The sequence below is a fragment of the Sinocyclocheilus grahami genome, unplaced genomic scaffold (assembly GCF_001515645.1).
Source record: "Sinocyclocheilus grahami isolate Dianchi unplaced genomic scaffold, SAMN03320097.WGS_v1.1 scaffold874.1, whole genome shotgun sequence".
NCBI classification, from domain to species: Eukaryota; Metazoa; Chordata; class Actinopteri; order Cypriniformes; family Cyprinidae; genus Sinocyclocheilus; species Sinocyclocheilus grahami.
In genome coordinates this window covers 428023-439606 of record NW_015506053.1, presented here as the reverse complement: position 1 = coordinate 439606, position 11584 = coordinate 428023, and the positions used below count along the sequence as shown (strand labels likewise).

At 36.3% G+C, this 11584-nt stretch overlaps 1 protein-coding gene across 1 annotated transcript in view; it reads right to left on the bottom strand.

Annotated features, from left to right (window-relative positions):
- Positions 1-2392: 2392 nt before the first annotated feature.
- The window catches only part of LOC107563410 (protein piccolo-like), a 68736-nt gene continuing 59544 nt past the window's right edge, over positions 2393-11584 (bottom strand). Inside the window, exons 24-34 of the mRNA XM_016248281.1 lie at positions 10945-11070; positions 9078-9186; positions 8669-8736; positions 7962-8173; positions 7775-7825; positions 7172-7302; positions 6218-6244; positions 5548-5641; positions 4619-4690; positions 4073-4334; positions 2393-2724 (exon numbers count right to left, since the gene is read on the bottom strand). Of these exons, the coding sequence (XP_016103767.1) occupies positions 2507-2724; positions 4073-4334; positions 4619-4690; positions 5548-5641; positions 6218-6244; positions 7172-7302; positions 7775-7825; positions 7962-8173; positions 8669-8736; positions 9078-9186; positions 10945-11070 (1370 nt within the window). The 3' untranslated portion in view covers positions 2393-2506. The remainder of the gene's footprint in view (positions 2725-4072; positions 4335-4618; positions 4691-5547; positions 5642-6217; positions 6245-7171; positions 7303-7774; positions 7826-7961; positions 8174-8668; positions 8737-9077; positions 9187-10944; positions 11071-11584) is intronic.

Sequence of the window (11584 nt, the reverse complement as noted above, 5' to 3'; positions counted from 1 at the left end):
GGAGAAATATATATATATATATATATATATATATATATATATATATATATATATAAACAAAATACAAAAATATTTAACATAAAACTGATAATAATAAGAAATATTTTAAGCACCAAATCAGCATATTAGAATAATTTCAAATTTTCTTTGAAATTTTTAACTAGAATAGAAAATACAAAACAGTTATTTTAAACTGCAATACAGTATTTCACAATATTACTATTTGTATTATTATTATTATTTTTGCATTTTATGCATTAACCTTTAACAGTAACATTATTGACCACATTTTTTAAAAAGATAGTATATTATTTAATTTAATATAAATAGAATGATAATTATAAATAAAATATGTAATTACTTAATTATTTAAAATAGAGCATTTTTACTAGTGGTCTCAATCATTTTGGACCCTACTGTTTCGTTTAAATTAAAAGCAAAAGAGATATACTCAAGATGTAAAAAAAAATAAAAATTATTCAAAGAAGACTGAAAACAAACAAACAAAAACTGTGCACTATACATTAACAAAACTGTTTAGACTAGTAGAGTTTAGAACTGCCATATGGAAGCACTAACACTCAAATAGCCAAATATCATCCAACATATCAGTCCACTGGATACACTGAAATCCATCTAATACAGATGAATTACAATTACAGGAGGGAACAGACATACTTACAGCTGAGGGACCTGAAATATGGCACTGTCCACAGTGTTAGTGCCCAAACTATCTTCACTGTCCAGTGTGTATGCATCCCCATCAATTATTTTGTGGTTTGTTTTATCTATATAAATACACATACACAAACAGACAATTAGACATGAGCCATATTAAGCAAGGGTCTCGTTATTTACACTACTAACTTAAAAACAATTTATGCAAAAAGAATGGAAATGCACTTTGCACAGAAAGTTACATATGGACAGAAAAGATAACAGAACTAAAAAAAGAGACCACAGTGAAATGAAAGGCAATGCACTCTTTTTAAAATAACATTAAACATCGGTTTAAAAACATAACAGACTTTCATGCAAAGTTAATGGCTGCCTTGATTTTAGATTTAAACATTTTTGTGTTTTGCTTCTATGAAGCGTGGTTTGTGCTGATTTTTTCTTAAATTTAGAGAGAGGGAGGAGTCACATGTCTCTCACCTCCTCTAGCAGAGATCCCTCCATGTTGGTCATCTGACTCGATACTTTGCTCTCATTGGCTGGAAGATGTTGTGTGATCAGTATGGGGCCAGTTCTGCCTTTAGATGGGGCTGTCTCTACACAGACTCATCCAGAGATTGCATAGCCGCTCTCACATGAAACCAGCTCATGATTTTTACACATCACAGTCATGCGGACATAGATATGGCTTTGAATTGGGGATAAGGGCCTGGGAATTTACTTGCAAAGGGGCAATGAGGTAACAGAGGGGTTCATCATGCTCTGGATGTCAGTGTGAAGTGTTTTCCATATACACTCAGGTGTACCTTAAATTTAGCCCCCCCATGTCGGCAGGAAAAGTTTGTGCTCTACTTTGAGGGATTTTTTTATGCAACAAATGCCTCCTCTGCTACTACACAACTTGCTGTATTACAAAGAAACACTAAGCCTGAATGTCTGGCATGAAATTTTATCTGGGAAATACAATCTTTAAATGCTGACCCAAGTTTTACGACAGCTGAAGGCAGGTTTGTGATATTCGATTTACGGATGTGAGTTTAACAGACATTGGTTGTTTAAAATATTTAGGGTTTTACGGGCTTTATTAAAAATTAAGATCTTTATAATGAGATAATTTCTATTTTGCCACTCAGTATGCAGATATCACTATAAATGCTAGGAAGTTTAAAAAGTGCTTTAGGACAATCTAATTTTTCACTTTTCTTAAAGAAATAGTTCACTCAAAACATTCTAAAATTAAGCCATCCAAGATGTAGACGAGTTTGTTTTTTCATCGGAACAGATTTGGATCAATTTAGCATTACATTACTTGCTCATCAATGTTTCTTCAGCAGTGAATGGGTGCCGTCAGAATGAGAGTCCAAACACCTGGTAAAAACATCACGGTAATCCACACGACTCCAGCCCATCAATTAATTTGTGAAGCAAAAAGCTGCGTGCTTGGATTATCATTCTGATGGCACCCATTCACTGCAGAGGATCCATTGGTACACAAGTGATGTAATTTCTCCAAATCTGTTCTGATAAGGTAACAGACAAACAAAGGTGAGTAAATTTCCCCAAAACATTTTTGTTTTTGTGTGAACTATTGCTTTAATAGTCAATAAGATACTTTCTATTTTGTGGATTATTAAGTTAAATGTTTTCATTTTGTGATTTTAAGTGAAGGCTTCAATTTATTAACAAAATGATGAAAACAAAACCAAAAACAAAACTATGTGTCAGAAAGGTGAGGACGAGAGGGAATGGAAAAGAAATAGCAGAAGAGTGCGAGAACGAGAGGACTGACTGAAAGGAAGAAAGAAAGACAGAGAACAGATAGGCTGTGAGCTCATGTGAAGTAGTAAGTGTTACTTGGCTGGAGTCGGGCCTGTTGCACCGCAGCCTCAGCTGCAGCGATGGCGTTCCCGGCTTCTTCCAGGTGGGCCTGGGTGACGCTGCCTTTGCTCTGGCTGCGTGAGGGGCCGTGGGAGCGCAAGTGACCCTCAGAGGAAGATTTGGAGCTGCCAGGACTACTGTGGGACTTTTCTATTGTAGGGACCTGTGTATCTGTGAACATACAGTACATGCCCTCCATTAATCCAGCAATAATCCCAAATATTAAACCGTCCATCTCCTGTTCATTATACAAGTCAGTGAGTTTGTTTTTGTTTTTGAAAGAAATTAATACTTGTATTCAGCAAGGATGCATTACATTCAAAAGTGACAATAAAGATATAATATTACAAAAGATTTATATTTAAAATAATCAAAGTTCTTTTGAACTTTCTATTTGTCAAAGAATCCTGAGGGAAAAAAAAAACATATCATGGTTTCCACAAAGATATTAAGCAGCACAACTGGTTTCAGCATTGATAAAGTCAGAAATGTTTCTTGAGCAGCAAATCAACATGTTCAAATTATTTCTGATGGATCATGTGACACTGAAGACTGGCATAATGATGCTGAAAATTCAGCTTTGGCATAACAGGAATAAATTACTTTTCAAATTATTTTAATATAATTTAAAATTCTATTAAAATAGAAAGCGGTTGTTTTAAATTGCAGTAATATCTCACAATTTGACTGTTTTAAAGGGGTCATAGGATGCCCATTTTCCACAAGTTGATATGATTCTTTAGGGTCTTAATGGAAAGTCTGTATCATAGTTTGGTTAAAATTTCTCAATGGTAGTGTAAAACACCTTTTTTACCCTGACAAAAACAGCTCTTTTCAGAGCATGCAGATTTGTAGCATTTTCCTTTAAATGTTAATGAGATCTGCTGACCCCGCCCCTCTCTTCCGAGCCGCTCTCAGAGAGACTGCATTCATTGTGAAACTTGCCAATTAGCACATTATTAGAAAAGGCAATTTGCAAAGATTCGTTAAAAAAACCTTACACTCACTTCTTCTGTAGGTGATGCTGGATCACAAATGATTCGCGCGAACATAGATGCATTTATGTAGATCGGGGGTGCATTCCCTTCAAAAACAAACATAATCCACTGCATCTTCAGCGGCTCAGATTTCAGGAGTAAACGATGACTGCTATGTTCATTATTATATCTAACAACAGAAGACCTCAATCGCTTAGGAGTCATTCTTGTCTAAAGATTTTAGTAGATTAACAAAAAACCACTGGGTGGATTTTTATCATTTTAGGGTGGTTGTGTACACACACTGCCAACACACATTTCAGTTCAAACAACTTGTAAAAGTACATGTAGCATTATATGACCCCTTTAACTGTTTTGGTCAAATAAATGCAGGCTTGGTGACTGTAAGAGACTGTAAGAAAAAAAAAGTTGTAAAAAATTTACTGGCTCCAAACTTTTTTTAATGGTATTCTAAAACAATTTGCACTAGTTCCCACCTGTGTGATTCCTGTTTGTATTTTTGTTTAGTATGCATGACCTACCTTTAGCAGGGTCAGGGAAAATGCCGTGACTTCGGCTCTTGATGACAGAGGTTTTAGGGGACTGCTGGTTCCCCGGTTGCCCTCCTTGACCTCCAGAACCTCCTGGCCCTCCAGGGCCGCCCTGACCTCCGAGTCCCCCGGAGCCGCCGGGCCCCTGCGGAGGGTGAGTTCTTCCATGGTGAATACTCTCGCTTTGCTCCTTTAGGGGGTGCCAGCGAGGCGTGTTATCCAGCTGAGTCGTGTTTGAGAGATCAATGAGCACCTACAAAAAAAAAAGTATTAATAATGTGTTAGATTTGAATTTACTCATCTGACTTCATAGAAATGTCTGTTTTCTAAACTGTTCTTTGGTGGATAATAATGTAAATAGATACTGACAGAAAAATGACTTAATAACAAATTTCATAGTAAACCCTGGTGCACAAGACAAAATGCTAGCATACTTTACATCACTTCTAAGGAATTTTGCAAATTATGTTTATCTCTGCCAAAAGGTCTTTTATTTTTTTGGTGCACGGAATGACACTTTTATCTTGTAACACTCACTTCTCCCAGGAAATCATTTGAGGAATATCTGTCATAATCCCACACAGTAACCTCCAGAGTTTTCTTCTTCAGCTGAGGCGAACACACACACATACAAACATTTTCAGTCAGATGCAGGAAAAAGACAATTCATCAAGTATAAACATCTTTTAACATGAAATCTGTGACTTAGTAAACAGCATAGCAATGGCAGCAAAACTGAATCAACCTTCAGAGTTTTGAAGCATGGAATGCCAAGTTTGGATGGAAAAAAATGGGACACATTTTATTGTGATGTAACTTCCCTTGTGTTTTTGACTACTTTAATTACATGATAAAGATCTGTGCATATTCCTTAGACTAAATAGGCTATAACCTTATAAAGCTAGAGAGGGAAGAAAGATGAATTCTAATAGAGAGTAAAAAGAGAGAAAAATAGAGAGAAAAGCACACACAAAGGGAAAGTTAAATTTTTCATATAGATATGATCTTTTAGAAGAGATATGCAGAACTGAACGATCTCCAAATAGGAAATAACTATAAAAAACCTGAACATTTATAAGTAATTGCATAGGTACAGAACAGCTATAGATCAGCATTTACAGTAATAAATCTAAACATAAAATGAAAATATAAAGCATATTTTAATATAATTCAAACAACCACATTTTCATGAAATAGAAATCTTTTGTAACATTATAAATGTCTTTACTTGAATGTGTCAGAAAGTATTAATTTCTTAAAAAAAAATAATAAACTTACTGACCCCAAACTTTTGAACAGTAGTATGTATTTAAATATATGTATATAAATATAATACATATATAATAATAACTACCTTCATAAAATATTTTATAAATAAATAAAACATATATTACGTTTATGATATGACAAAAATTTAAAATATATATAATAATAAAAATACATATATAATAATGTGACATACTTACCTGCTCCAGATGGATGTTTTTATAAATGACGGTCTGGTTCCACTCTGGGTTCTGAGTCTTCTGGACATATTTAATTCTTCTCTTGTTCTCAGCACTGCAAGGTTATCATGTTGAGACAGGATACAAGGAGCAATAAAGTTAGATGATGCATTTCAAAGGTTTACGTAGCATATTTTTAGCCACTTGAGGCTAGTGGAGTTGAGATGACCTCACAAAAGGCAACACCGATGCATCTACGGTCCATGCCACCAATGATGATAATGACATTATCGGATCACAGAGTAAAATGTGGAAAAAATCCAACTTCTACATGAGTATATGGGCGATCTATGCAAGCATACAATAGCACTAGACTCATTACAATGATTACAATGCTTTTTGCAATGCTTCAATTACAATGAGCTGATGTGAATTTGCACAATGGTAGCGTTGCACAACTGTACTTAATATTTACTGGTTTTGAGGGAATGGTTTCAAGAATTTATTGACTTCAAATCAAAAACTTCAGAGGTAGAGGTTGCTTTGAGGTAGATCTGAGACACTTCACAGATGACGCAGTAGGCTTCACCACATGAGTGACAGAATGATAATTAAAGAAAGGAAATCCAAACACACACACACACACACCAATGAAAAAGAAAAATGAAAAGAAAAAGAAACACCACGCTACCTTGCGTTCTGGACAACCATGACTTGGCTGAACCAATCCGGAGATTTGTATGGAATGCGAAGTAAAAGTAGACAGACAAACAGACAACAGTCAGAGAATCCAAGGAAAGGGGAGACAGAAACCCCTCAAAAAAAGTTGAGGTCCGGGTGGGGTCGTGTCTGTCGGGCTTTTAGCGCCAGACAAAAGAATCAGTTGTGCAGGTAATAGGAACTAATCTCATAAACACTGCAGATATGGCCATTAGGAGATGGCAGATATAGCATTACACACCCCATACTGGTGGAAGCCATATCGATTGTGCCGTCTCCGCAGTCCGATACACTGAGCTTGATTACTAGGTAGCATGTTAAGCTAAGCTAATAAAAATTTAATTCTCTAAGGAAGATCTCTTCCACTTTAGTCTTCCAATAAGTCATTTCTGTACTAAAGTGGTGAGGACTTCTACCCAGGAAGGGAGAACTTTTAGCCCACTGGATATACCAGTTATTACCGGTAACATTTGTTACTCCGCCATCCAGCGATTCAGTTTATTATTAAAAAATGTTTACACTTTCATTCCATTGTAATTATTATGGAATAATGTGTAGAGGGTACAACGGAGCTAAAGGCGTACTTGATTTTATTTCGTAGAATCTTGATATTGAAGAAAAATGTGACTTCTGGAAGACCAAGAGAAAAACAACAACAGGAGCTATTACAAAAAAAAAAGGTGGGGGGGAGGGGTTAAATGAAGTGACTCAAGATTCAAGTAACTAAAAAAGAAAAATCAGACAATAAATTAACCACAATTACAACATTTATATATGTGGACAAGGACACACATAAAATAAATAAACATACTGTAGAGATTCTCTAAATCTTTCATTCGTCACTCTTATTGTCACTATAACACTTGCACACACACACACACACACACACACACACACACAGAGCCGTGTACACAGGTATACTCACCCTCTCCCTGGCAAGAGATAGACCTTAACGAAAGGGTCTGTGTATCCATTGTTTTCTCTAGGAGCGAGGTTTCTTGCTTGTAGCACGTGAACAATCAGATTGCCCATATTCTTGTCATAGTTGATTTGAAGCTGAGTGAAAGATATATTATGAGATACATAATACTACAGACAGTCTATTAAAATGTAATTTCATTCTAAAATGTGCATTTAAAAATAGTGCATTTTTCATTTATTTAAATTAATTCATATTCATAAACATAACAGTAAAATAATCCGATTTTTCTTTTACTTCTACACTGCACACTTCTGCATCTTTTCATCCTGCACAATTAGTTTTGCCTGGACATTAAAAAATAAATAAGTTTAAAATAATTAATAAATAAATAAATAAAATATAAATAATTATTCTGTCACAAAAGTCATTTACATGATGTTTACATTATGTTTACAAAATTGTGATTTATATAGTTAGCTGCCTTATTCAGATATGTAGAAATGGGAATAATGAACACAGCCAAAACACAATCATATAATTCAAATTGATTTTAGAATATACTAATTGTATAAATTTGTTCATTGTGAAATTGGTGCACATACTCACTTGTATTTCACCAGTGATTGGATGCGGTTGTTGCTTCAGAAACTCTGCTGACTGAAAAACAAAATAATGGAAAATAAATCCCTGTCTGCTTTAAATCTAGTTTGCAGTTCCAAAATTTAGACACATTTGATGTATGCTCTATATACGTTATGTGGCATCTTCCTGCACACTTTTACAGATAAAGTACCTTGCTACTATGACGCTTCTTGTTGACGGAAGGGGACCCGGGTTGCCCAGGGCTGGGGACCCCACTTGAAGCGGCTGATCCGGTGCCAGACTGCAAGTGTCCCGCTCTCTCCAGAGCAGACAGCACAGAGGCAGGAGTCTGCTGCTGCGATACCTTCTGCAGCTCTGCAGCCAGCTGCTTTGGGTCAACACCTGGAGAACGCTGACGCTCACCTACAACACAAACACACACAACAACTATAACACAAAACAAACCCTTTTCAACCTACTGATCAATAAAGACACCTTTGCCACGGTCAGGAGTACAAGAATTTGGGGTTGTAAAATTCCCCAATTTGACCTGGGGTTAAAATCAGAAAGCTGTAGGAAAGGAAGCTTCCAGTTAAAATAAAAGATTAACGTGTCTTATGTCATGCATGCATGCATATTGGCTGGACTTGGATCTTGTCTTTTTTTTTTTTTAGTCTGCTTAAGCAGCTAAATTTTGATACCATTGAAAAATTTTATTGAAACATAAGCTTAGCCAATTTTTTTTTTTGTCTTTCCCCATTCAAGTATTTAAGAGTCTGCACATGGCCAAGATGGCTGCAGAGTAGACCGGCTTTACCTAAAGGGACTTTTTTTTGTGTGTATAAAAAGCTTATTAAAGGGATCACAACATGTAAGTACAGTATGAAGGGAAGACCAGAAAATATTGGAGACACTCACCAGCACTCAGCTGAGTATGGAGCTCCAGTTGTTGAGGGTGTTCTGTGTCGGAGAGCATGTTTAGGTCTCTAAACAGCAGTCAAGATAACTGTATTAGCATATTGGCTTAAAGACCACAATTTGACCATATTTGACAGTTAAATCGATGTATCACCATTCAGCATTAAATAAGACACAGTCTAGAACCTGAAAAGTTATTTCAAGTCTAATTGTGTGAAATGATATGTTCTTACAAAAATGCACTGAACTACCATGGTACAGTGAGGGTATCTGCTGGTAAACCATGGTCCTTAAATATATACTATATTCATATATTGATAATAACAAATGTTTCTTGAGCACCAAATCAGCATATTATCATGGTGGGCTAGGTTAAGTCTCAAACATTGAATACATTATTGAAACATACAGGCGCAAACATATTTCTGCCTCTCCATACTGCTGACCCACAATGCTTTGCACTTCTTCATATGTCTTTCCCAGCAGAGAGATTCCATTCCACTCCAGAACCTGCATTCCTGAGGAACACAACACGTCATCAGAACCAGTGAGTGAAATACATTTATTAGGTTCGAATAGTAAAAACAGATACTCACAGACAGTGCACTTTAGCCAAAAGTAAACATTATTTGTCTGCAGATTGTTATGGAAAGTATTAAAAAGAGGTGCCGTTTATAAAAGTCACCAACTGTATGATTATTTTTAAAAACCTCAAATCTAGAGCCAAAGTTTGGATTCTGTGTACTCTATATTGGGGAAACATCAAAAACTATTATGATAGATTCACACACAGATAGAAAGATATATGTGCTACTATGATTCCTGAGGGTAAATTCTGGAAAAACAATCACTGAATTAACCACACACATAAATAACACACACACACACACACACACACACTTTTTCAATAGCATGCTTCCCTGAGCACTTCACTCACTACAAGGAAACTTGAGCTTCAGAGACCGAAAACAAGTGCAGAAAACAGAGAGCGAGAAAAACAATTTAAAAGCATCACTACAAACTCAAGCCCACTTCAGGCCAAACCCCGAGCACTTACACAAATGAAAGCGAGTCTTCAGATAGGTCTTTTGCATTCGGAGTGCTTCAGCGGCTGATAACAACAAGACATCATTCAAATGTCTGTTCATCTCTACACAATCAATCTCTTTAGTTTCCACTCAAAAACCTCTCAGATGTTCAGCAAGTACATCAGTCATATCTCCATATTACTCTGCAAGATTACCACTAAGCCAAAATCAGTATTTCAGCTTTGAAATTAGTATCTGAATGATTTGTGCATAATTGGGATTGGATTCGGTTCATTTGGTGAAAATACTGTGTGCTATAAAAGGGAGCATCTTCAAAAAGCTTTAATGTTAGAAATGATTTATATTTCCCATTTTTATTCATAAAATGTTTACCTCATTTACTGTACCAACATATACTGTAGATAATTATGGTCAAAATGATAAAACATGAACCCTTATTTTGCCGATGTGTTACTGATTCACTGGCTAAATATGGAAGATCCCTGTTGTATTCAATACATGCATGCATACTTTGTGTTTCTAAGTTGAAGCATTTACATATGAGTATGCATTGTGCAACTGTGCATTCATTCAACTCTTGGCCCAAATAATAATATCGCTACAGCTATCAGATATTAAATCTGCTCTCTAGCACATTTTCCACTGTGGCAGCTGACATTATACTGTATCAAGAGAAACCTAACTTAAGACTTAAGAACAGATGCTTGTGTAATTTGCCAGCAGATTGTTGCTTGCATATTTCAGGGATGAAACAAAAAAGTAGACAAAAGATTTGGCACTATAAAGGAAACTTTTTAAAATCAAGCGTCTTTGCTAAAATCATGAGTTACGAAAGAATAAAATAAAATAAGCTAAAACATGTTCAGGAAGCTGAGCTTTTCTCACAGGGGCTCATCTAAATTGACAAGAGCATGCTGAGTCAGCATTCGTCAACAAGGAGAGCAATCATACCACAACAATAGCATCCTGGTTAATATGAGAAATGGTCTTTAAAATGAGGTACTTTTCCCTTTGAAAGAATACTGAATGCTTAAAATGAATGAATTTGCTGATGCTTGCTTTTTTAAAACACTGACCTTTAAGAATTGAAAAATGCATGAACGTAAATTTTTTTTAAAACCACATTTGCTTATTTATTGCATCTCTTTCGCTTCTTTAACCCCTTACTGTCTGTAAGAGAATTTAACTTGCTAATGTTATCAGATTGACTAATTCGGAAGTTCTTACCTTCAATAACTTTTCCCGTATGCTCAGCACAGCCCCCTGCTGAAACCTTGGCAATGTAGGCTCCGATCTCTCTGTTGGTCCCTGGAATCTCTTTTCCACCCACAACTCTGATTCCCAGCCCACTCCCTGAATTCAAACGAGTTCAGTTTAGCTGATGAATGACTGAGTAATTGGATCCTAGTCCAAGCATTTCAGTATCATTTCAAACATGATCTCTTCATCAATATGACTTCCACGAGATAGATTACAATTGTTGTTTTGCTTCCCTTTCGTGGAACTTCGAACTGCGTCCTCTAGGGGTCGCTATGGGGAACGCCTCGTCGTGACCCGTGTCTGAAGCCTACATTGAAAAAACACCAACTTGTTTGGCCGGCGACAGCCATGACGTCACTACCGTCGCAACTAGTACAAAATAGGCGCCGGTAGCGCACATCATCACTTTCTTCGTCTTCACTGACCGTTCTGTTTGAAGCGTGCATTCCAAAAGCAAAGTAAGAGTATTTCATTTCCTACTATGGCGAGCACTAGCGGAGCGTTTAGAAAGTGTGTACATCCGTGTCAGCGGTTTCTGACACCCGATGATTCACACGATCTATGCGTTGTTTGTTTGGGCGAGGAGCACGCACGCGATGTCCTCGAG